This window comes from Puma concolor, chromosome C1, assembly GCF_028749965.1.
Source record: "Puma concolor isolate L17-30 chromosome C1, mPumCon1.1.hap2, whole genome shotgun sequence".
Lineage (NCBI taxonomy): Eukaryota > Metazoa > Chordata > Mammalia > Carnivora > Felidae > Puma > Puma concolor.
Genome location: NC_141674.1, coordinates 189,692,121 through 189,718,681, shown reverse-complemented (window position 1 = coordinate 189,718,681; position 26,561 = coordinate 189,692,121). Strand labels below are relative to the sequence as shown.

At 38.6% G+C, this 26,561-nt stretch overlaps 1 protein-coding gene across 1 annotated transcript in view; it reads right to left on the bottom strand.

Annotated features, from left to right (window-relative positions):
• Window positions 1-26,250, bottom strand: part of BMPR2 (bone morphogenetic protein receptor type 2) — a 203,418-nt gene extending 177,168 nt beyond the window's left edge. The window contains exon 1 of the mRNA XM_025934626.2: window positions 25,259-26,250. Within this exon, the coding sequence (XP_025790411.1) occupies window positions 25,259-25,334 (76 nt within the window). The 5' untranslated portion in view covers window positions 25,335-26,250. The remainder of the gene's footprint in view (window positions 1-25,258) is intronic.
• Between the last annotated feature and the right edge of the window lie 311 nt (window positions 26,251-26,561).

Below are 26,561 nucleotides of genomic sequence, written 5' to 3'. Positions count from 1 at the left end.
TTTTCCCTCACATCTCTCTTTGACATTCTCTGTCTTCTTTTATTATTTATATCTCAGTTCAAGTGTTTCCTCTCACCTGATTTAAATTTTGTAGTCAAATAAAATAGATGTGACTAGATATCCCCAAAACTCCAACTGTCAAGAATAAATGTAGAGGGGGCGCCTGGGTGGCTCAGTCGGTTAAGCGTTTGACTTCGGCTCAGGTCATGATCTTGAGGTTTGTGAGTTCGAGCCCCGCATCAGGCTCTGTGCTGACAGCTCAGAGCCTGGAGCCTGCTTTGGATTCTGTGTCTCCCCCTCTCTCTGCCCCTCCCATGCTCATGCTCTGTCTCTCAATAAATAGAAGTTTAAAAAAAAAAAAAAAGAATAAATGTAGAGGGACAAATGCGGCTGTAAATGCAACCCTAAACAGTATCAGTGAGCTCTTGCATGCATATCTCTATCCTGGACTGCTACTTTTATTGTTACCTCCTTAGCCCATCTATACCTCCTCACAGCCTTCCCCCACAAAGGATGATGCTATTAGCCAGATCTCAACTCTTCAGAGCAGAGTACAACAGCTAAGCCAACTTAAATAAAGCAGAATACATAACAAATAACTTCAGCCTTCATCACCATCCAGCTCATCCAGGGACTCAGTAGGATGACTGTCAATCAGATCTAAAACTCAGTGGCCACAGGAATGAAAAAGGATAACTCAGGTTGCTGAATTTTCCCCTTCTCTTTTTTTGTACAGTTCAGCCCACTTGACTAGACCTCTCAGCCTCTGTCCCTGCTCCTTAGGATGGCTTACACCTATGTTTACACACATTTGGTCACTATGCCTTGGCCACCTGGCTGCTCTTCTACGGAATAAATTCATAATCAAGCCAATTCTCTTAGCCCAACCTCAAGGGAACTGTTAACTCTATTACACTCTTGTCCAGTCACAATGACTTATCCATTGCCCAAATTGTTACCGTACATTTTTTAAATAACTGTCTATATACATTCTGTATATCTTATTTCAAATTTAGATTTTTTAATCCAATCAGCAGTGGAGCATACACAATTGTATTTATGCTCTTGTCCTATAATAGGATTAAGTAATAAGTATGTTAAATATTAGGACCACAATTCATACCACTCTAGACCCTAAAACAGTTACGATATATAGATACATATATACTGTTTTTTCAATGAATACATGCTAACTTAGAAGCAGAACTGATCAAGCAGTAGTAATAGTCTTTCTGCTAATGAATCAAATATTCTTATTATACAGCTGATGTGAAGATGTTAATTTATCCTAACTTTACTGCTTTAAGGAGAACAATTCATAGAATTTCAAAGTTGAAAAGCATCTCAATGTGATGGATTTTTTTTATAATTTTATTTTTTATTTTTTTAAATTTACATCCAAATTAGTTAGCATATAGTGAAATAATGATTTCAGGAGTAGATCCTTTAATGCCCCTTACCCATTTAGCCCATCCTCCCTCCCAAAACCCCTCCAGTAACCCTCAGTTTGTTCTCCATATTTATGAGTTTCTTATGTTTTGTCCCCCTCCCTGTTTTTATATTATTTTTGTTTCCTTTCCCTTATGTTCATCTGTTTTGTCTCTTAAAGTCCTCATATGAGTGAAGTCATATGATTTTTGTCTTTCTCTAATTTCACTTAGCATAATACCCTCCAGTTCCATCCACGTAGTTGCAAATGGCAAGATTTCATTCTTTTTGATTGCCAAGTAATACCCCATTGTATATATATATACCACATCTTCTTTATCCATTCATCCATCGATGGACATTTGGGCTCTTTCCATACTTTGGCTATTGTCCACAGTGCTGCTATAAACATGGGGGTGCATGTGCCCCTTCGAAACACCACACCTGTATCCCATGGATAAATGCCTAGTAGTGCAATTACTGGCTTGTAGGGTAGTTCTATTTTTAGTTTTTTGAGGAACCTCCATACTGTTTTCCAGAGTGGCTGCACCAGCTTGCATTCCCACCAACAATGCAAAAGAGATCCTCTTTCTCCGCATCCTTGCCAACATCTGTTGTCTGAGTTGTTAATGTTAGCCATTCTGACAGGTGTAAGGTGGTATCTCATTGTGGTTTTGATTTGTATTTCCCTGATGATGAGTGATGTTGAGCATTTTTTCATGTGTCGGTTGGCCATCTGGATGTCTTCCTTGGAGAAGTGTCTATTCGTATCTTTTGCCCATTTCTTCACTGGAGTATTTGTTTTTTGGGTGTTGAGTTTCCTAAGTTCTTTATAGATTTGGATACTAACCCTTTATCTGATATGTCATTTGCAAATATCTTCTCCCATTCTGTTGGTTGCCTTTTAGTTTTGTCTTTTTCTTTTTAATATGAAATTTATTTTCAAATTGGTTTCCATAAAACACCCAGTGCTATGGATTCTTTTTAACAGCATGAGAACATCTTGAAAGGAAATATGGTTAAGAGCAGAGACTTTGAGAAATCAAGTCCTTAGCCTGAATTCCAGCTCTTCCACTTTCTAGGTGTATGGTTTGGGGTGATTTATTTAACCTCTGTGCACCTCAGTTTCTTTATCTATTAAAAAATAATACCTAGGGGTGCCTGGATGGCTCAGTTGTTGAGTGCCAAACTCTTGATTTCAGCTCAGGTCATGATCTCAGGTTTGTGGGTTTGGGCCCCGTGTCAGGCTCTGCATTGGCAGTCCCGGATCCTGCTTGGGATTCTGTCTTCCTCTCTCTCTGCCCCTCCCCTGCTCATGCTCTCTCTCTCCCCCTAGATAAATAAATGAACATTAAGATAATAGTAATAATAGTACCTGTATCACAAAAGTGACATCAGAATCGTATGAAATAAAGTAAAAACCTTAGCATAATACCTGTCAAAAAGAAATACTCAATAAATAATTTAATAAGCAATCAGTAATTATTAGAAGTACATACAATTAAACAAACTACCTAATCTGTTAGTCTTTTCCCTAATTCAAAAATAAGAAAAATACCTTTCAGCTATTTTGATTAGGGAAAAATATACATAAAAACATTGCACTGGACATGCATTTGACATTCATAAAGAGGGATGTTATTAAACAACAGCTATTTCTCTTTCTCTTTGTTACTCTCAGTAGTTATCTAGTATAGTTCTCTGTATTCAACTATTACTTATGTAACATTTTTTGATATATCTTTTATACAACAGATTCTTTTAAACAATAATGAAGTATTCATTAGCTGCAGAAATTCACTGTTTCTCCAACACAATTTTCAAGATAATTACTGAGGTCATGACTCAGTTGAATCTCACAGGAATCTCTTTCCAAACACCTTAACTAGATGCCATGTTTTAAACAACAAAAGTCTCTAATTAGTGACCTAAGTAAGTAAAATGGGCTGAAAAGATTTCAGGAATCAGCTCATCAACCGGATGATAAATGCAACCCACAGTAATTTTAGTACTCTTAACCATATTAACTTCCTTCTGATAGTCACTTATTTAATTATTCAGAGTTCTCTTTTCAAATATAATTTCTTGCTTTATAAAGTCCATTTTTTTAATTTAAAAAAGTTTTTTTAATGTTTATTTATTTTTGAAGGAGAGAGAGACAGTGAGAACTGGGGAGGGGCAGAGAGAGAGGGAGACACAGAATCCAAAGCAGGTTCCAGGCTCTAAGCTGTCAGCACAGAGCCCTGTCGCAGGGCTTGAACTCACGAGCCACAAGATCACGACCTGAGCCGATGTTGGGTGCTTAACCGACTGAGCCACCCAGGCACCCCTAATTTTTTTAATGTTTATTTTCTTTTGAGAGAGAGAGAGAACTGGAGAGGGGCAGAAAGAGAGAGGGAAATACAGAATCCAAAGCTGACTCCAGGCTCTGAGCTGTCAGCACAGAGCCCAATACAGGACTCAAGCCCAAACCACAAGATCATGGCCTGAGCTGAACTTGAACTATAATTCTTCGCTTTAAGTAATAGCCCCCAAACTTTACAATTTCATAGCTACTGTTTAAAAATGTCTGAATTCACAAACTCTGCAAGAGCTTACCCAATGAAGAATAGTATGCTTCTTTGGAGCCTACACCAGTACAAAGATCAAAGAAAGGCAAGGCCACAGGAGGCCTGGGGGCTCCATTGGTTAAACATCTGACTTCAGCTCAGGTCATGGTCTCACGGTTCATGAGTTTGAGCCCTGCATCAGGCTCTGTGCTAATAGCACAGAGCCTGGAGTCTGCTTCGGATTCTGGGCCTCTCTCTCTCACTGTCCCCCTCCCCTGCTTGTACTCAATCTCTCTCTCTCTCAAAAATAAATAAGCATTAAAAAAAAAAAAAAAGAAAAAGGCAAAGCCACACCAAGCTGGGAGAATTTGGGTGGAAAATGACACACAATATAAGAGGAAATTAAGTAAATTACTTTTCCTCCCTTCTCCCTGAGACTTCCTCCAACTCTGCCCTTTTACCTTTTGCTACTATTCTTCTTTCCTACCTCTATATACATCCTACGAAATATAACCCCTAGACTGCACAACTAGGATTACAAAAATGTTCCAGTTAATGCTATGTATTTCCATACACCAACTCCAGAGAATAGGTGTTGCTGTTGTTGTTTACGTAGGATTCACATCCAGTGCAGAGCACAACTCAGGGCAGGGCTTGATTGAGATCAAGACCTGAGCTGAGATCAAGAGTTGGACACTTAACCAAATGAGCCACCCAGGCACCCCACAGAAAATAGGTTCTAACTCAAAAATATTCTACATACATTAAATGTATGTACGTGCTCATGCATTTTAAGCCACTCATATTAATCATCTATTGATTTATTTGATATTCCCTCAATTTTTATAAGCTAGAAACCCAAACATCTAAGGTTCTAAGAAATTTTTAAATTTAAGTAATAGGTAAGGCTCTAATTGAGAGCTAAAAATGTCTGGGTTCCCATGCTCAGGCATTTCAAGCAATTGATATTAGACATCTATTTACCATGACAAACAAAAAAATCTATTATGACATGTTAACAGAAGTATATTTTATGCATTTCAAATTAACTTCCCCAAATAGTGCCTTTCAGTGGAATTCAGTGATTAAAAGACAATTTGGTCATTAAAAGACAATTCAGTGAATTCAAATGGAATTCAGTAACTAAAAGACAACTTGGCTATATAGGAAGTAGTAAAGCACAGCAGTTAAGAGCATAGGCTATCTATGTCTATATTACAGCTTTATTAGTTATGTTGCCTTGGGCAAGTTTCTTAATATCTCTATGCCTAAAAATCCTCATCTGTAAATGAAGATAATAATACTATCTGTCTCATACTACTATTATGAGTTAATATATATACAACTGAATAGTTCAAGGTGCATTAAATCATCTAAACATTAAAAAAAACAAAAAAACAAAAAAAAAAACTATAGACCTACCTACTAAATTGGTACTTGTGGATATAGAGAAAGCTTTTCTAAGATAACACAAAATCCAGAAGTCATAAAGGAAAAAATAAACAATTCTAATTGCATAAAATCATATAAATATCACCTTCAAATCAATAAGAAAAAGAAACAAATCATTAGAAAAATTAATCTGATATATAAACAGGTAATTCGGAGAAATACAACTGAACAATAACCATATGAAAAGAAGTTCAGCTTCACTAACAACTAAAGCACTGCAAACAGAAACAAAATACAGTAAAACCCTGGATTGCAAGTAACTTGCTCTGTGAGTATTCCACAAAATGAGCAAACATTTCCAGTAAATTTTAATTTGATAAATGAGAAATGTCTTGCAATATGAGTAGTATGTGAGGCTGAATGTCACATGATCAGAACTGAGCCAATGGTCCTTGAAACTCGCTCTAATATATGACTGCTCTGGATTACAAGCATGTTTCCAGAACGAATTATGCTTGCAAACCAAGGTCTTACTATACGATGCTTTGGCTTTGGCAAAAATTGAAAAGATATTATATAACATTTGGAAAAGGTAGAAGAAAATGAAAGTTCTGTGAGTGCCTGGCTGTTTCAGTTGGGGGAGCGTGCGACTCTTGATCTCAGGTTGTGGGTTTGAGCTCCATATTGGGTGTACAGATTACTTAAAAACAAAATCTTGGGGGGGCGCCTGGGTGGCTCAGTCGGTTAAGCGGCCGACTTCAGCTCAGGTCATGATTTTGCGGTCCATGAGTTCGAGCCCCGCGTCGGGCTCTGTGCTGACAGCTCAGAGCCTGGAGCCTGTTTCAGATTCTGTGTCTCCCTCTCTCTGACCCTCCCCTGTTCATGCTCTGTCTCTCTCTGTCTCAAAAATAAATAAACATTAAAAACAAAAAAATAAAATAAAATCTTGGGGCACCAGAGTGGCACAGTCGGTTAAACATCCAACTCTTGATTTATGCTCAGATCATATCTCACAGTTCATCAGTTCAAGACCCTCATTGGGCTCCGCACTGACAGCGTGGAGCATGCTTGGGATTCTCTCTTTCCTTCTCTCTGCCCCTCCCTGACTCGTGTGAAGGCACACTCTCACTCTCACAAGTAAACATTTGCAAAAATAATAAAATAAAACCTTAAAAAAAGAAAAACCTTAAAAAAATGAAAATTCTGACACTGATATACTACTAGTAGAAATGGAAACTGGTACAATCCTTTGGGGGGGAAATTTAGAAGTTCACATCATATCTAAATTTTAAATGTGCAAACTTTGACCAAATGATCTTACTTCTACAACTCTCCTTCATGATTAATAACAAAAACTTGTACATAAGATATATAATATAATTCTACCTTTATTTAAAAAACAGGGGTGCCTGGGTGGCTCAGTCAGTTACATGACCTGACTTTGGCTCAGGTCATATCTCACGGTTCATGAGTTCAAGCCCCACTTTGGGCTCTGCGCTGACAGCCCGGAGCCTGGAGCCTGCCTCGAATTCTGTGTCTCCCTCTTCTCTCTGCCCCTCCCCCACTTACATTCTGTCTCTCTCTCAAAAAAAAAAAATAAAATAAACATTTAAAAAAATAAATAAAAAATAAAAAATAAATAAAATAAAAAACAAACTCTAGGGGCACCTGGGTGGCTTAGTCGGTTAAGTGTCTGACTCTTGGTTTTGGCTCAGATCATGGTCTCATAGTTTTGTGGGTTCGAGCCCCACGTCGGGCTCTGCGCTGACAGCACAAAGTCTGCTTGGGATTCTCTCTCTGTGCCTCCCCAACTCATGCCATCTCTATCAAAACAAATAAAAATAATAATAAACTTAAAAAACAAACTCTAGGGGCGCCTGGGTGGCGCAGTCGGTTAAGCGTCCGACTTCAGCCAGGTCACGATCTCACGGTCCGTGAGTTCGAGCCCCGCGTCGGGCTCTGGGCTGATGGCTCAGAGCCTGGAGCCTGTTTCTGATTCTGTGTCTCCCTCTCTCTCTGCCCCTCCCCCGTTCATGCTCTGTCTCTCTCTGTCCCAAAAATAAATAAACGTTGAAAAAAAAATTAAAAAAAAAAAAAAAAACTCTAATTACACAGATGTTTATTTATAGTGCATACAAAAAAGTATGAAAAATTATCCACCAAACTATTAACAGTGGTTACATCTAGGGAACAGAATTTGATAAAAAGTAAAATGGAAATGAATTTTTTTTAATTTTCTATATTTCATTATCATTTAAAATCGTTTTTACAATATTTAAAAAATTTTTTTTTATTTTACTTATTTATTCTGAGAGAGAGAGAGCAAGCAAGCAGGGGAGGGACAGAGAGATAAGACGAGAGAGAATCCAAAGCAGGCTCCACACTGACAGTGTATAGTCTGATACGGAGCTCGAACTCACGAACTGTGAGATCATGACCTGAGCCAAGATCAAGAATGGGACGCTAACCAACTAAGCCATCCACATACCCCTACAGTGATCTTCTATTACAACTTTAGGATTCTGAAAAACAAGAAAAATTGTTAAAAGATATAAAGTCAAAATCTAAAAGCCAAAACAAGTCTTAAAATACAAAGCAAAGCCAACACATGTTTGTCTTATTACTTCCTTACAGTCATCATTGGTCCTGTTTCCCAAATTCCTTTTCGAGATACTTGGAAAGATCTAGACGTTAGGGGAGACTAAATAGTGAGTTTTAAGTGAAAGCGATGGGACGGTCTTCTAGGCAGAGCATATAAACTGCCATGAAAGACCTTCTTATATGTTCTTTTACCTCTAGCACTGCAACCATCAACTTTCAAGATGGTAGCATTCCATCAAACCAGATTCCTGAATGATGAGCAGAATACTCCTGCCAGTCTTCAATGGACATACAGTATGAGCAAGAAATAACCACTGCTGTTTTAGAATAACCTAGCCTATCCAAATGATATTCTTCCAAAACCACGCATTAACACACTGGCTTTTAATTCCAAATAACTAGAATTTAATCTATTTTCAGGTAATGAATTTAATCTATTTTCATTAATCTATATCACTTCATTAATATAAAGCCTATTAGTTGCTTAGTGTACAAATCTGAGGTTAGTATAAATCTAAGACTACTGTCTTGCTCTTAGTAGAGGGACTTAGCAGCAAGGATCAGTAAAACTGAATTTTTCATAAACCTAAGTAAATGGACAAAACAATGATTCCTACAGAAGAGCTGGATAACTAGTGCGAAAAACTAAACTTCATTTACAGATTAACATTCTTAACACCATTTCATCAAGCTAACACATTGGTTTAGCCAAAGGAAAAATAAATATCCCAGAAAAGTTATCTCTCACAAAAAAACTTTATTTCAATAAGTAACATGAATAAATTCATCTCTTGTTATCATTTGGCTGTTTTTAATCTTGCCTTTCATGTCATCACAATATGGCCCTTTGTGTAGTAACTAAATTTAAAAGTTGCTCTTTACACTAGACCGGCCCCTAAGGATTCTAATCACTAACAACAGATGGAAACCTTAAAAACTTATCCTCAACTAAATATGTCATCGTTATTCTTCTGATCTAACTAGTGTTCCTTTCCAAAACTGAAGCTTTGAATCGTTAATGAAAATGTTTATTATCCATCAACATTTGAATGCTACACACAAAACCAAAACCTAAAACATCTGTTATCATTTACTGCAAAATAAGAGACCATAACCAAGACATAGTTCAGCCTGAGAAATTATTCCTGAATGATTAAAATCCAGTAAGATATTCAGATGCCTAAAATACTGTTCCAAGTATTTTATACCTTCAGGCTAACATGATATATATTTCATGAATGCTTTGCTTTGGAGTTATAGAGGCCTAAGCTTGAATCCCAGGTCTCCCACTTACTCAGTTTACTCACTTATAAAATAAGGAAGAATAATAGTACTGATTAGCTTGTTTAAAGGATGAGATCACACAATAAATATGTAAGGCACTTAGTGGCTATGTTAGAGGCTCAAGAAATGTTCATTTGACTCCTCCTTTATTCTCCCAATGTATAGATTTATTCATTACATGTAGCCACTGTCAAATTATACAGAATAAAGTATCTTAAATCTAACCTCTTCTAAAACATTTGATTTTCTAAATGTTTTCTTCTGTGTAAAGTTAAAAGCACAATAAAAGTTGAGCATGCAGAGATCAGCAGATGCAGTCATAAGAAGTAGGGGCCAGATTACGTAGAATCAAATGATTGTGACTTTTATTCTGAATGACAGGCAGAGGTTTTGGAGAGTTTTAAGCAGAGAAACGTCATGATCAGACTTCTGTTTGAAAAGGTGACCCAGGATACTATATTGAAAAGCGAATATAATAAAAGTGACTGTGTTGGAGAAAACAAAGGCCACTGAAAAATTACAAGTGAAAAAGATGGTGGCCTTTAAACTAATGTGGTACCAACAGAAGTGTTAAGAAGTAGTCAGATTCTAAATATATTTTGAAGGTAGAACCACGAGTTTTTGGTATCAGAGTGGATATGAGTGTAAAAAAAGAAAGAGACAAGAATATCTTCAATTTTTTTTTAATTTTTTTTTTTAACATTTATTTATTTTTGAGACAAAGAGAGACAGAACATGAATGGGGGAGGATCAGAGAGAGGGAGACACCGAATCCGAAACAGGCTCCAGGCTCTGAGCTGTCAAGCACAGAGCCCGACGCGGGGCTCGAACTCACGGACCGCGAGATCATGACCTGAGCCGAAGTCGGCTGCCCAACTGACTGAGCTACCCAGGCGCCCCCAAGAATATCTTCAATTTTTGAGGGCCGCCTGAGTGGCTAAGGCAGTTAAGCATCTGGCTCCTTATCTCAGCTCAGGCCTTGATCTCAGGTTTGTGAGTTGAAGCCCCACGTTGGGCTCCACACTGAGCTTGAAGTCCACTTAAAAAAAAAAAAAAAAAAAAAAAGAGGAAAAGAAAGAAAAGAAAGAAAAGAAAAGAAAAGAAAAGAAAAGAAAAGAAAAGAAAAGAAAAGAAAAGAAAAAAATATCTTCAATTTTTGGCCTAAACAACTAGAATGACAGAATTGCCATTTGCTGAGTTGGGTAAGAATACAGGAAGAACAGACCTATAGAAGAAACTAAAGGAGTTTGTTTTAGGACATATTAAGTGTGAGCTAACTATCAAACATCTAAGCAGAGATGCTGAATACACAGATGGCTACACACAACAGGATTTCAAGAAAAGAGGTTTGGGATGGAAATAAATTTGAAATTTGTTCACCTCTACATGCTATTTTCTTTTATAGGGAAAGTGTAACTTTTTTTAAGTTTAATTATTTATTTTGAGAGAGAGAGAGAGCACAAGTGGGGGAGGGCCAGAAAGAGGGAGAGAGAGAATCCCAAGTAGGCTCTGCACTGACAGCACAGAGCCCAATGTGGGGCTCGAATTCATGAACCATGAGATCATGACCAGAGCCAAAACTAAGAGTCAGATGCTTAACTGACTGAGCTACCCAGGTGTCCCTCTACATGCTATTTTTAAAGCCATGAGAATGGATGAGAGCAGGAAGATTGAGTGGCTCAGTCAGTTGAGCATCTGACTTTGGCTCAAGTCATGATCACACAGTTCATGGGTTTGAGCCCCACATCAGGCTCTGTGCTGACAGCTCAGAGCCTGGAGCCTGCTTGGGATTCTGTGTCTCCCTCTCCCTCTTCCCTTCCCCCACTCACACTCTGTCTCTCTCTCAAATATAAATAAACATTAAAAAAAAAAATTAGAAGGGATGAGATCACCAAAGTATAGACAGAGAAAAGCAAAGGTCCAAAGACTGACCATAGAACTGAACTGAAAGTCCAGAAATAAATCTATACATCTGTGCCCAACTGACTTTTTAAGAGTGGGCATTCCATTCAATGGGGAGAGCAGTCTCTTTAACAAATGGCACTGGCACAACTGGATTCCCACGTGCAACGAATGAAGCTGGATCCCTGTCTCAGACCATATATAAAATTTAACTCAAAAAATAGATTAATGGCATGGGACACCAGGTAGCTCAGTCAGATAAGAGTCAAGTCTGACTCCTGGAGCGCCTGGGTGGCTCAGTTGGTTGAGTGCCCGACTTTGGCTCAGGTCATGATCTCGCAGTTCATGAGTTCAAGCCCCGCGTCAGGCTCTGTGCTGACAGCTCAGAGCCTGGAGCCTGCTTTGGATTCTGTGTCTCCCTCTCTTTGCCCCTTCCCCACTCATGCTCTGTCTCTCTCTCTGTCTCTCAAAGATGAATAAACGTTAAGAAAAAAAAAAATTTAATACGGCTTTAAAAAAAAAAAAGAGTCAAGTCTGACTCATGATTTCCATACAGGTCATGATCTCACGGTTTGTGGGATCAAGCCCCATGATGTGTGCAGAGCCTATTTGCAATTCTGTCTTCCTCTCTCTCTGCGCATGCCTCTCTCTCTTTCTCTCTCACAAAATAAATAAATAAACATTTAAAAATGGATCAATGACATAAGGGCTAAAACCATAAAGCTCTTAGAAGAAAAAATTGGAGTAAATCTTCACAGCCTCGGATTTGGCAATGGATTCTTAACTATGACACCAAAATTATGCATACCACCAACAACAAAATATAGATAAATTGGACTCCATCAAAATTAAAAAATTTTGTACATCAAAAAATATTATTAAGACAATTTTAAAAAATAGGAAAGAAACCTAGAAAATAGGAGAAAACATTGGTGCCCTAATCCATTCAGGCTGCTATAACAGAATACCGGAGACTGGATGTCTTCTAAACAACAAACATTTCTCACAGCTCTAGAATATGGGAAATCCAAGATCATGGTACCAGCAGATTCAGTAACTGGTAAGAATCCATTTCCTAGATGGCCATCTTTTTGTGTAACCTCACATAGCAGTAAAAGGAAAAGATCTCTCTGGGGTCTCTTTAATAAGAACACTAATCCCATTAATGAGGGCTCCACCCTAATGACCTAATCAACTCCCAAAAGCTTCACCTTATAATACATCACCTTGGGGGTTATGATTTCAACATGAAATTTGAGGGGACACATTCAGCCCATAACATACAGAAACCATCTACCTGATAGAAAGTTAACATTCATAATATAAAAGAACTCTTACCACTCAACAACAAAAAGACAATCCAATTAAAAAAATAGACAGGGGCACCTGGGTGGCTCAGTCGGTTAAGCATCCGACATCAGCTCAGGTCGAGCCCCATGTTGGGCTCTGTGCTAACATCTCAGAGCCTGGAGCCTGCTTCAGATTCTGTCTCTATTTCTCTGCACCTCCCTTGCTCACTCTCTGTCTCTGTCTCTCTCCCTCAAATATAAAATAAAACATAAAATTTTTTTTAAAAAATAGACAAATGTTATTTAAGGGTACAAACTTGCAGCTAGTAGATGAATAAATCCTGGATACAATGCACAGTGATTATAGACAAATATATTATAAATTTCAAAGTTGCTAAGAGACTAGATCGTAACTATTCCCACCACAGACACAAAAATGATAATTACACGACGTAATAGAGGTGTTAGCTAATATTATGTAGGTAATCATAATGTGATATAGAAATGTATCAAATCAATATGTGGTACACCTTAAACTTATAAATGTTATGTATCAATTATATCTCAATAAAAACAAATTCAAAAGAAAAAAAGGTAGACAGAGGACTTGAGTAGACATTTACTCAAAGAAGATATATAGGGGTACCTGGGTGGCTCAGTCAGGTTGAGTGTCTGGCTCTTGGTTTCAGCTCAGGTCATGATCTCACCGGTTGGTGGGTTCAAGCCTGAAGCTGGGGCTCTGCACTGATGATGTGGAGCCTGCTTGAAATACTCTCTCCCTCTCTCTCTGCCCCTCCCCTGCATGCTCTCTCTCTCAAAATAAGCTTAAAACAAAAGAAGATATGCAAATTGTCTATAAGCACATAAAAAGATGCTCAACATGATTTATCATTAGGAAAATCAAATAAAATCAAAACCATAATGAGATACCACTTCACACCCATTATGATGGCTCTAATAAATAATTTTTCACAAAAATAAAACAGAAAGCAATGAGTGTTGGCAAGAAGGTAGAGAAACTGGAATACTTGTTCATTACTAGTAGGAATGTGAAATGGTACAGCCACTATTGAAAATAGTTTGGCGGTTCCTCAAAAAAAACTAAACATAGAATTACCATATGATCCAGCAATTTACACTTGTGGGTATACACCCACAGGAATTTAAAACAGAGACTAGAACAGATACTGTATAATAATGTTCACTGCAACATTGTTCACAATAGCCAAAAGGGGAAAACTCAAGTTTCCATCAACAGATTAATGGATAAACAAAATGTGACATATACACACAATGGACTATTATTCAGCCCTATAAAGTAATGAAATTTGGACACATGCTATAACATGGATAAACTTAAAAACATTATGCTAAGCAAAATGAGCCAGTACCAAAAGGACAAATATTGTATGATTCTACTCATATGAAATATCTTAGAGTAGGCAAATTCAGAGACAGAAAGTAGATTAGAGGTTACCAGGGGCTGGGAGGAGGGCGGAAATAGGAGTTATTGCTTAATTGTTAAAGTTTCTGTTTGGGGTGATGAAAACATTTTGGTGACACACATTCAATGTGTGTTACACAACACTGTGAATGCAATTAATGCCACCAAATCGTATACTGGAAAATGGTTAAAATGGCAAATTTTATGCTATATATGTTTTACCATAATTTTTTTTAACATTTATTTATTTTTGAGAGAGAGGGAGAGGGAGTGGGGGAGGAACAGAGAGAAAGGAGACAGAATCCAAAGCAGGCTACTAGCTCTGAGCCCTCCACACAGAGCCTGACTTGGGGCTCAAACTCACAAACTCACAAACTGTGAGATCATGACCTGAGCTGAAGTCAGACACTTAACCAACTGAGCCACCCAGACGCCCCTGTTTTACCATAATTTTTAACTTAATAATATACCGAAACAATGAATTGCACATTTTATTTTTTAATGTTTTATTATTTATTTCTGAGAGAGAGAGAGAGAGAGAGAGAGAGAGTGAGAGAGAGAGAGTGAGTGTGTGTGCGCAGGGGAGGGGCAGAGAGAGAGGGAGACAGAATCCAAAGCAGCTCCAGGTTCTGAGCCATCAGCACAGAGCCTGACACAGGGCTTGACCTCACAAGCAGTGAGATCATGACCTGAGCCGAAGTCAGACACTTAACCGACTGAGCCCCCCAGGCGTCCCATGTATATTTTAAAGGAGTAAATTGTATGGTATGGGAATTACCTCTCAATAAAGCTGTTTTACAAAATTTACTTACCAGAAGTTAAAATGGCATTAATTAGATCTCAACTGATTTAGAATGTGTGATAACTGAGTCAAAAGCTACACTGAAATTGACTTTGGCATTATTTATCTTTTTTTCTTTTTATTGTTTATTTATTCTTGAGACAGAGACAGAGCATGAACAGGCAGAGAGAGAGGGAGACACAGAATCTGAAACAGGCTCCAGGCTCTGAGCTGTCAGCACAGAGCCTGACACAGGGCTTGAACCCACGAACTGTGAGATCATGACCTGAGCCGAAGTCGGACACTTAACTGACTGAGCCACCCAGGCGCCCCTGGCATTATTTATCTTAAAATTAAAATAATTTCTTACACCATTCACAAAAATAAATTCAAAATGAATTAAAGACATAAATGTGAGACCTGAAACCTTAAAAATCTTTGAATAGAGCATAGGCAGTAACTTCTCTGACATCAGCCACAGAAACATTTTTCTAGATAGGTCTCCTGAGTCAAGGGAAACAAAAGCAAAAATAAACTATTGGGACTACATCAAATAAAAAGCTTCTGAACAGCAAAGGAAACAATCAACAAAACTAAAAGACAGCCTACTGAATGGGAGAAGATATTTATAAACGACATATCTGATAAAGGGTTAGTTTCCAAAATATATAAAAAAGTTACACAACTCAAACACCAAAAGAACCAAATAATCCAATTAAAAATAGGCAAAAGACATGAACAAACATTTCTTCAAAGACACACAAATGGCCAACAGACATGTGAAAAAATACTCAGTATCACTCATAATCAGAAAGATGCAAGTCAACAGATTCAGTAATTGGTAAGAATGTGGTGTGCTGAGAATGTGGAGAAAAAGGAACCCTTGTCCACTGCTTGGAAATGCAAACTGGTGCAGCCACTGTAGAAAACAGTATGGGGTTCCTCAAAACATTAAAAACAGAATTGCCATGTGATCCAGTAATTCTGCTATTGGGTATTTACCCAAAGAATACAAAAATAATTCAGAAAGATATATGCGCCCCTATGTTTATTGCAGCATTATTTCCAAATTATGGAAGCAGTCCAAGTGTCCATCCATAGATGAATGGATAAAGAAGATGTGGCAAAATTAACTAAATAAATTTAAAAAAAACAGGGGCACCGGGGTGGCTCAGTTGGTAAAGCATTCAACTTCAGCTCAGGTCATCTCACGGCTTGTGAGTTCGAGCCCCACGTTGGGCTCTGTGCTGACAGCTCAGAGCCTGGAGCCTGCTTCAGATTCTGTGTCCCTCTCTTGCTCTGCCCCTCCCCTGCTGTGCTCTGTCTCTCTCTCAAGAATATAACATTAAAAAATTTTTTTTAATAAAAAATAAAAAAAAGTTCTAAAAAATATGTGGCATACATATGTATATGTATACATGTACATACACACACACACACAAAACAATGAAATCTTGCCATTTACAACATGGATGGATCTAGAGAGTATAATGCTAAGTAAAGTCAGATAAAGACAAATATCATGATTTCACTCATATAGGGAATTTAAGAAACAAAAAAACAAACAAACAAAGGAGAAAGAGATCAACCAAAAAACCGACACTTAACTGTAGAGAACAAACAGATGGTTACCAGAGGGGAGGTCACCATGGGGGGGATGGATGAACTAGGTGAACAGGATTAAGAGTACACTTATCATGATGAGCACTGAGTAATGAATAGAACTGTCACATTACTATATTGTACACCTGAAGCTAATGTAACACTTCAAGTTAACTATATTGAAATTAAAATAAAAAAATAAATTAAAACAAAAGACATTGTATAAAAGTTAACCTTCTTAGACTAACTTCTAACTAAACTTCTTAACTAAACTTAAAACTATTTAAAGTCTACCCTAAAGTCCTTTCCAACTCTAAAATTCTAGGATTCCAACTATTTTAAAAGCACCCTTTAATTAATTAATTAATTAATAAAGCATCCTTTATATTTATAGATTATTCTTAGTTATGGATTGTTCTTTATACAGCCTTTCTTTAGAACACTTTGGTGATCCTAACTCAACATAGACAATCAACATATAAAATGTATTTGCAAAAAATTAAATTTCTTTCAAAGCAGTACTTTTACCATTTCAGAATATCCCACAGATTTCCCCAATCTAAGCTAAATTCAAAGTACTATATACATATATATATACTCAATAATAACAAAATATAACATTCAAAATGCTATACACTTACTACTAACTAAATATATTTTCTTTTCTCATACCATAAGCAAAAGTGCTATAAATACTATACACATCATACAGGTGAACCCCTTCACTTTACAATGAGGATATTGAGACCAAAAGAAGTGATATGCCCAAAGTAAATAGTTGATGGTACCATTAGGAAGGAACTCAAACCTTTCTAGCTTCCAATTCTGGTTGCCTGTTTGACTTAGAAGTCATCTACTTTCCAGAATAATTAAAGCTTAGGAGAAGAGTAACAATAAAAGAAAATCAACAAGGAAGAGGAGTTGCAATAAGAAAAAAGTATACTTAAGACAATCTAAGGGAGATTTAAAAAAGAAGAAGAAAACATTTATGGAGAAGAGAAGATGGAGATGATATATAACCAGGGAAATGCAAAGTTAATAAAGTCAGATGAGGAGAGTTAGAAGGAAGGGGTGACCAAAATTGTCAAATTCTGTAGAAAAGTCAAAGAAAACAAGATTGAAAAGTCACTTGGATAAGGCAATTAGAAAGTCACTGATGATTTAATATACAGCATGGGACAAGTAAGGAGTTGAGGATATAGAAGTCCATAGGTGTTCACTCCTCTTTCAAGAAGGCTGGCAGAGAAGAGAGAAATAAAAGGAGGGTAGAGATCAGCTAGAAGACACACAGGAACACAGTCTCTTTTCCTGCGTTGCAGAATACCTTCAGGACTTTCTCATCCTGAAAGAAAGGCAGAGAAGAAATAATACAATGCTAGTAAGATTTGCAAAATACCTACTCTTGCCAAATAGCATGAAATCTAATTCTCTTTCAGAAAGTGATATAGGGTATGGCATAAAATGTTTGGGGGAGGAGAGGAGGCCCTTATTTTTCTTTATATCCACCAATATTTTGAAAAGAACCCTGCACAAAGGAAGCACTAATAAATGTTTGTTGACTGGACTTTTTAGTTCTCCTTCCACATGTTATCTATCCTATTCATGCCCCCGTACCCCTCTCCCTGGTCCCATAGGTGCATATTGGAATAGAAACTACATCTAGTCAAACACTTAACTGTATTAAGTACAATTAACAGCAAGAAATAAATGTTGTGTTCTAATAGTTCTGATAATACAATGTATTCTAAAATGTTCATGTCAGGGGCACCTGGCTGGCTCAGTAAGTAGAGCATGTGACTACTGATCTCGGGGCTGTGAGCTCGGGCCCCACATTGAGTGTAAAGATTACTTAAAAATAAAATCTTAAAAATAAAAATTTTTTTAAATAAAATGTTCATGTCATTTACCCACAGGCTTATTTCTAATGTCACATAGACCATACGTAAATTATAAATGTATTCTTGTAATCCAGCAGCCTTAACTGTCATATCCATCGCACAGATCTAAAAAAGTTTAAGGGGCAGCTGGGTGGCTCAGTTGGTTAAGCAACAGACTTCAGCTCAGGTCACGATCTCACTATTCACGGGTTCAAGCCCTGAATTGGGGTCTGCACTGACAGTGCTTGGGATTCTCTCTCTCTCCCTCTCTCTCACTGCCCCTCCCCCACCTGATCTCATGCAGGCACTCTCTCTAAATAAATAAACTTAAAAAAAAATCTTTTAAAAATTTTAAAAATAAAAAAAGCTTAAAAAAAAACAAAAACAAATCAAGTCTATTGCCCTCAAAATTCTACTAAAGCCATCTTTATTGCTTCTAGAAAGGATTCACAGACTAGACCATTTAACTACAAGGGGGAAATAGTCTGGTAATATGGGAGTCTCTTCAACATGTGTAAGTACTATGCAAGATGGTAAAAAAATAGTGAATTTTGAGATATCACAGCATTCATATTTAATTTTTTTCTAGCAGACATCAATTAAATCAGAATATAATTCTTTGGTGGACAGAAATTTTAAAAATGCAATTTATCCACTTGGAGTACTTACTCCATGGAATACTAATTTGTAACTAAAACCAAATCAATGTTATCTAGTCTAATTTAACACTATTTCTATTGTAAATATTTCATCAACCGTTCTCATGTAAATTTACTAAAAGTAAAACCATTTATTTCCACTAACAAGTAGTTTTTCTTTTTGGAAGGAGGAAAAGGAAAATAAAATGGTCAAAATACAAGCTAAATGAACATATACAATATTAGGTGAGCAAAGCACTTTTTATTAAAGAGCAAACCACCTTTAAGACCAAGATTAAACAAACAAATAGCATTTTTTAAATTTTAAAAAAGAAAAAGGTTTTAGATAATTACTTAAAGCTTAAAATAAGAAATGTTTGTACTAATGTGACCGAATAAAAGATCCAGAAAGGCACAAAAAATTAAATAAATAAAGTAAAATCTGAGAGTTAAAAGAAATCTTGGTTCCTATACTTCTCAAACATCAGGGTACATAAAATTTACCTGGGGAAATGTTTGTTTAAAATGCAGATTCCCAGGGCACCTGGGTGGCTCAGTCTGTTAAGCGTCAGACTTCAGCTCAGGCCATGATCTCACACTTCATGAGTTAGAGCCCTGCATCAGGCTCTGTGCTGACAGCTCAGACCCCGGAGCCTGCTTTGGATTCTGTGTCTCCCTCTCTCTCTGCCCCTCCCCCACTCGTTCTCTCTCCCTCCCTCTCTCTCTCTTTCAAAAATAAAGATTGCAAAAATAAATAAAATTTTAAAAATAAATAAATAAAATGCAGATTCCCAAACTCACTGTCCAGATATTCAGGTTAAGTAGGTCTGGGGTAGCTGCCTGGAATCTGCATTTCAAACATAATCTGGTCCAATCCCATAATATTACAATTGAGAAAACTAAGTTGTGTAATCTGTCCAGAATCATACGGAATTCAGGTCTCATTAACTCAAGACAGGGGTCTTCTTACAACACCACTTAAACTACTTTATAGTTGAAGGAATTAAAACAAAGAAAGAATAAATTAATACATCATTTGAATAAGTGAGCAATCTTAGAACACTTCCTGGCTCCAATTTCTTTTTATTATTCATTCATGTAGTATTTCTTTTTCAATTTTCTTTTAATGTTTATTTATTTTTCAGAGACAGTGAGCACAAGCGTGAGAGGGGCTGTGAGAGAGACACAGAATCTGAAGCAGGCTCCAGGCTCTGAGCTGTCAGCACAGAGCTGGACACGGGGCCTGAACCCATGAACTGCTAAGATCATGACCTAAGCCAAAGTCAGACGCTCAACCAAATGAGCCACCCAGGCACCCCTCATTTAGTATTTCTTAAACATCTTTTATCTGCACAACAATATGATAGATTGCAAAACAGTTTAAGGTAGGAACCCTGTCCTCAAAAAGCAATTTGGAGGACAAAGCAAATACATAAACTGACATTCAACAAATATGTGAATAAGTACCAAAATAAGTGGTATGGTCATTTATAAAATTGACTGATTTACTCTGACTTCATTCTGTACCTTTTCTAGTTAGAATTTACCCATCAGAAATCAGTATTCAATTTCTTCTCTTTCTATGTTAAAGTTAGCCTTTAAGGGCTCCTGGCTGGCTCAGTCAGTGGAGCATGCAATTCTTGATCTCAGGGTCATGAGTTTGAGCCCCATGTTGGGTGTAGAGATTACTTAAAAATAAAATCCTGTTTTTAAAAATATTCATTTATTTTGAAAGAGAGAGAGAGAATGCACACACAAGAGTGGGAAGGGCAGAGACAGAGGGTGAGAGAGAGAAACCCCCACACTGTGTGTAGAGCCCTACTCGGGCTCATTCCCACAACTGTGGGATCACAACCTGAGCCAATATCAAGAGTCTGATGTTCAACCGACTGAGCTACCTAGGTGCACCCAAAATATTTTTTTTTAAAAAAAAGTTGGCCTTTAATGAGAGTTGCCCTCATTTGAAATTAATCTCTCTATTCCCACTTTTCATATTACAGGAACACCAACACCACTACTACCACATCACCCCACATGCCAGGGTCGGCTTGTGGAGAGATCAAAGCTGGTATAATTTTTATGCAAAGGCCTAATTAAAAGTCTGGCCCTGGGGCACCTGGGTGGCTCAACTGGTTTAGCACTGGACTCCTAATTTTGGCTCAGGTCATGATCTCACAGTCTTGAGATCAAGCCTTGTGTCAGGCTGTGCACTGGGCATGCAGCCTGCTTGGGATTCTCTCTCTCTCTGCCCCTCCCCCCTCTCTCTTTCTCTCTTAAATAAATAAGGGCTCCTGGGTGGCTCAGTTGATTGAGCATCCAACTCTTGATTTCAGCTCAGGTCATGATTTCAAGGTTTGTGGGATTAAGTCCCACACTGGGCTCTGTACAGACAGCACAGACCCTGCTTGGGACTCTTTCTCTCCCTCTCTCTCTGCCCCTCCTGAGCTCTCTCTCTCTCTCTCAAAATAGATGAAGATTTTTTAAAAAAAACTTCTTTAAAAAATAAACAAACAAACAAAAAAAGAGTTTGGCCCTGCTCAAACAGTAAGAGTTTGGACTATCTTCCTGACCATATGTGGTAGACTGACGATCCCAATTCTTCATTCTCCAGCAATAGTACCACATGTCCATATATTACCATGGCCTCATTATAGCCAAAGTGTACTTCACTACTCCTTGTCTTTAGTCTTGGCCAAATAAGATGTTAAAAGAACAAGAGTCTAAAAATGGCTAGGGACTGAACTTATCCTCTTGTACTTCTGCCATTGCCATAAGACAAGCTTCCCTGCAGAGAGATGTTACCCTGACCTCCAGCCTGGGCCCAAGAATGAGACAAATGGAGCAGAATAAATGCTTATTGTTGTATGCCACTATATTTTTATGGCTACCAGCTATTATGCACCAAAAGCTGACTAAATCACAATACTTTAAAAATCCAAACAATCACGACTGATTATATAAACTTGCCTAAGGGAGAATCTTTCAGGGTTTAAGTTTTAAAAAATGTATAGATCCCAGAGAGATCCATTCAGTACATCTACGCTATAGTGCCAGAAATACGTATTTTATCAAAAACCGCAGGTGACCCTGTTGCAGTGCTCACATGGCAAGAAACACAAAAGTAAAATTACTAAATTTCTAATTCCTCAACAATATTTATTAACTTCAATGCTCAAGAACACTAAATAGGTGCATCTTCCTGTAGACAATGTATTCCTATAGAGATATAAAACTGAAATCTAATTAAGTGTGGCACCATGGCTGGCTCAGTCAGTAGAGCACATGACTCTTAACCTCAAGGTTGTGAGTTCAAGTCCCAGGTTGGGCATAGAGCTTACTCAAAAAACAACAAAAAAAATTTTTTTAAAGAAAGAAATCTAATCAAGTGAATTATTTCAAATGCATAAAGATTCAGCTAACATTGATGTCAGACAGCCATTGGACACATCTAAGCCAGCCAAAGAGGAGGAGGATTATGATGTGATGCAGAATCCTGAGTTTCTTAGTTGTCCTGGAGAACCTTCGAGGAGTGAATCCCAACAATAAGGCTATTTGAAATGCCATGGGTTCCCTGGCCTCCCAGGCCACCAAGGATGGCAAGAAAGAAGAGAACAAGAAGACTGGAGGAAAAGGTAGCTGAGCCTGCTCAAGCACAGGGGGGTAGGGTGGGATATAGGGTTAGCTATGTAACCATTACAACCTAAATGAAGAATGAAAACTTTTTTTCAAAAATTTATTTTGTTAATATTTATTTATTTTGAGAGAAGAAGGAAAGAGAGAACACACACAAGTACAATCAGGGGAGAGGCAGAGAGAAAGGGAGAGAGAGAGAGAATCCCAAACTGACAGTGCTGACAGCATAGAGCCTTTTGCTGGGTTCAAACTCATGAACTGTGAGATCACGACCTGAGCTGAAATCAAGCAGAATGCTTAACAGACTGAGCCACCCTGGTGCCCCCCGAATTTTTTTAATAGAAGCTGGGTCTGCGGTAAGTACTGCATTGTATTTTATCCTTTGATTAAAATTAAGAATTCATTTATAAACCAAACACATTTTTTAATAAATTCTAATTTTTTGCATACAAAATGTTCTTAGAATTAAGGAATCCAAGAACTAGATACACTAAATGGAAAAGAGGGATTCAAAAGAAATAAAGGATTCATCTATGGCCCCAAAGAGGGATGTGATATCAGCAGGTCTTCTAGTATTTTTTTCCTGTTCAGCAGTACTATTTGCACCTGTCTGGTTACATCATTACATCTATGTAACCCAAGTCCACGTAGGCCCTCTCTAGTCACCTTGTACCTAATGAAACTGAACTCGCCACTCCAATATTAGCAAAGTTTTCACATTTAGAATAATATCTGCAATAACCAGGGCTGAATGAAGAACCTGTCAAGTGTCCCTACTTCTTTTCAAAGGCTGATTTAGTGAAGGCACTACTCTATCTTATGTTCCCAGTTAGAGTGAACTGTTGTTATCATTAATGTGATAGGTAAGAGTACAGGCTATAATCCTGGCTCCACAGTTTACTGTGTGGTGAGTTATTTAAATTCTCTGCACTTCACATGCCCTCTCTGTAAAAGGAACATAATTACAGCTGGAGTATGGAATTGTCATAAGGATCAAATGAGAAAACACATGGAAAGCTGTTAGAATAGTTGCTGGCACAGAGCAAGCATTCAATAAACACTATTATTATTACATTATTATTATTACTATTATTGTTATAGCTTACAAATTTTGGCATCTGCTACTATGTAATACTAATGAAGACTAAAACCACTTTAAAGTAGTGATTCTTTCAATCCCTCCTTTTTAAAGGACATTATTCTAATATTTTATTTACCAAATACAAATTAAATTATTTTTAAATCAGTGTTCTTTCCTTTACTGTTATCAGTTCTGATCACAAAATGATAAGCCTGTCAACTATAAATGAGAATCTACATTCTAAAAAGGTCAAGAATAACAAAGAACATAAAAAGTCTATGTTCTGAGATCTCTGATCATAGAATGACTGCTTAAGCCTAAGGCCTTTTATTCTCTTCATATTTTACAGGAATCACAAGACTTACAGCTAGAGAATTTAAACAACTAATACAATTTGAAGAAATCTAGAGAAAAACTGTTTGTTTTAATCCCCAAAGGAATTGTGATGATTAAGAATTTAAAATACCAGTTTCAAAATATATTCAATTCAAAAGTTCAAATTCTTTTAATACAACTACACAGATTTATCAAAGACATAAGACATTAATCAACAATATCAAAGGCACTAAAGGAAACTTCAAATTTTCTTTCAGAATTTTCCCAATGCAGACTCTTAAAATGGAAATAAGCAAGCAACCTCTGTGTTTAACATAGCAATGAGAAATGTGAATGTTAAAAATACACTTATAAAAATAAAAAAGTAACTGGAAAGCTGTTATATTGTCCTTCACTCATTTTTAAATGCATAATCTATTTGGCCATCTTACACCAAACTTAAGAATTATATGTACAGTTCACTCCCAAAAATTTCTAAGAGCGTTATCACCAAAAGACCGCTTGAAAAATAATTGCAGATGAAACATGACGCTTTCTCTCAGGTATCTGAGAACTTAAAAAAAAAAAAAAAAAAATCCTAAGGAAAGGATGACTACTGTTTCCCTTTAAGCTTAGTAAAATGTCAAAGAACTTTTAGGACTCAAATCTCCTACACCTCTAATGTGAGGTCAAAGTTGTCTCAATGACAGGAAAGCCAATTGATGCCAGATGACTAAAATGTAAAGTTATCGAAAATGCTTTTAAGGCCAAGAGTAATTCCAAAAGCATATAAAATACGAGTGTATCTAGGTTGAAAAATGGAAATATAATTACTAAAATACTTTGGGACAAAACAATACCAATGATAATAATTAACATTCTTATACAATGTATTAAGAATCTCAAAGTTCTGGTTTACTCAACATTTATTCAATTCATTCCGTAACATTTCTGAATAAGGAAAGTAACATGGACTCCCAAAGAGTGATCTAAATCTAAAAATAAGGTTCAAGTGTGCGTTCTATAGTTGATGTTCTTCTTAATGTAAGCCAAATCCGCTTCTTTACATTAAAATAAAAATCTACAGCTGTGTTTGCAAAGATCTCATAATAGACACCGTTCATTGGCGATTAAAATATCATTTTTAATCCTTGCATTACCTCACAGCTAAAAATGTCAAGATACCACACCCAGTATGTCTTTCCCCTCCCCCCGTGGGGGGTGAGGGGGGATATGGAAGTAGGGATTCGAAACTACAAAAACATGCAAGGTTATTTCCCTAGAAGGAACGGGGAAGGCGCGCAGGTACGGGACGCGGTTCCCTCCACAGCGATCGCTGGACGCGTCGCGAAGGGCGAGCTCAGGCCTTGGCCTCTGCGGGCTCCCCGCCCGCCACCCGCAGGCAGGGGCAGTGGCCCGACGCGCCGCCGGGGGCTACTCACCGGCCGCAGTGCTGACCAGCAGGACGGTCCACACGAGCGACGGCATCCGCCGGGGCCGCGGCAGCGAGGAAGTCATCCCTGGGCCAGCCGAGAAGCAGGAGAGCAGAGAAAAGAAATATGGAAAGTAAACACGGGCCGAGAGATACGGCCGGGAGGCTGGTCCTCGCTCTCGTCCGACTTGTCCGGCCCGGTATTACAATGCAGTCTGAAAGGACAAATGGCAGATGAGAGGACCTAGCTGCAGAGCTTTCATTCCGCTGCAGAAATTCCGTTCATTTCTCTCCCTCGCGGCTGGAGAGGTTCATTCGCCTAGAACCGGGTGTCTCGGCCACCCAAACTGAAGGCATGTCCGTGTGGAGAAGCAGGGAGACAGAAAGAAGCCCCGCAGTTATTTCCCTCGTAGTTTCACGATGTCAAAAAAATATCCAGGTCTGGGAGAAAACATATCCAGGGTGTAGGGGGATGGAGAGCGGAGATTCGATGGCGGGGCTGAGGATCAGAACAAGTTCCCGACTGCCTGGAAGGGCGAAGCCGGGCGGGCGGCGGCGGCGGCACCCGGCGGCACAAGTCGCATCGCCCGTGGCTCCAGGAGGGCAGGATTCCTTTTTAAGTTTCGCTTCGGTGCTTCCTTCACCCGGATTTCGAGAACAACAAACCCTGTTCATCGACTGGATCGAAAAAGGTGCCTGCCTCCATGGTCAAACCACAGCCTTCAATTCAAGCCTTCGCCGAACAATCCTTCGAGGTTCTGCCAGGGCCCCGCCGGAGGGCTGAGGGGCAGTAGGAAGCGAGGGGGGGGAGGGGAGGGGTCAGCAGGCAGGGCCCGGAGCTCCCCGAGACGGCGGGCGGAGGGGAGGTGCGGGGAGCTGCCCTTTCCAGCCCTCCTGGATTCGCTCCTCTCTCTCTTTTATTGCAGCCGTTCGATCTTGCCTGAGGTAAATTCCACGAATAAAAGCCTCTTCTCCCGTCAATGGCTCCTGTGAGCGAATCACAACCCCTCTGAAGAAGCCGCCGCCGCCGCCGCCGCCGCCGCCGCCGCCGCCTCGTTCTCCCGCAGCTCTGGGCTCCGGGCGGAGCTCGGGCGTCGCGGGCCGAGGGCGGGGGGCGGCGGGAGGGCGGAGGTAGGTGGCTGGTTGGGGAAAAGGGTGGGCAGCGAGGCGGCGAGACACCCCGCACCCCTCCGGGAAGCACTTCCAGTGGTTCCGAGCAGACCAGACACAAAGGGGGGAGTCGCCGCAGCTGCCAGTCTGCGGCGCTCCCGGTCACCGGAGTCGCCCCGCCTCCGCCGCCGCCGCCGCCTCCG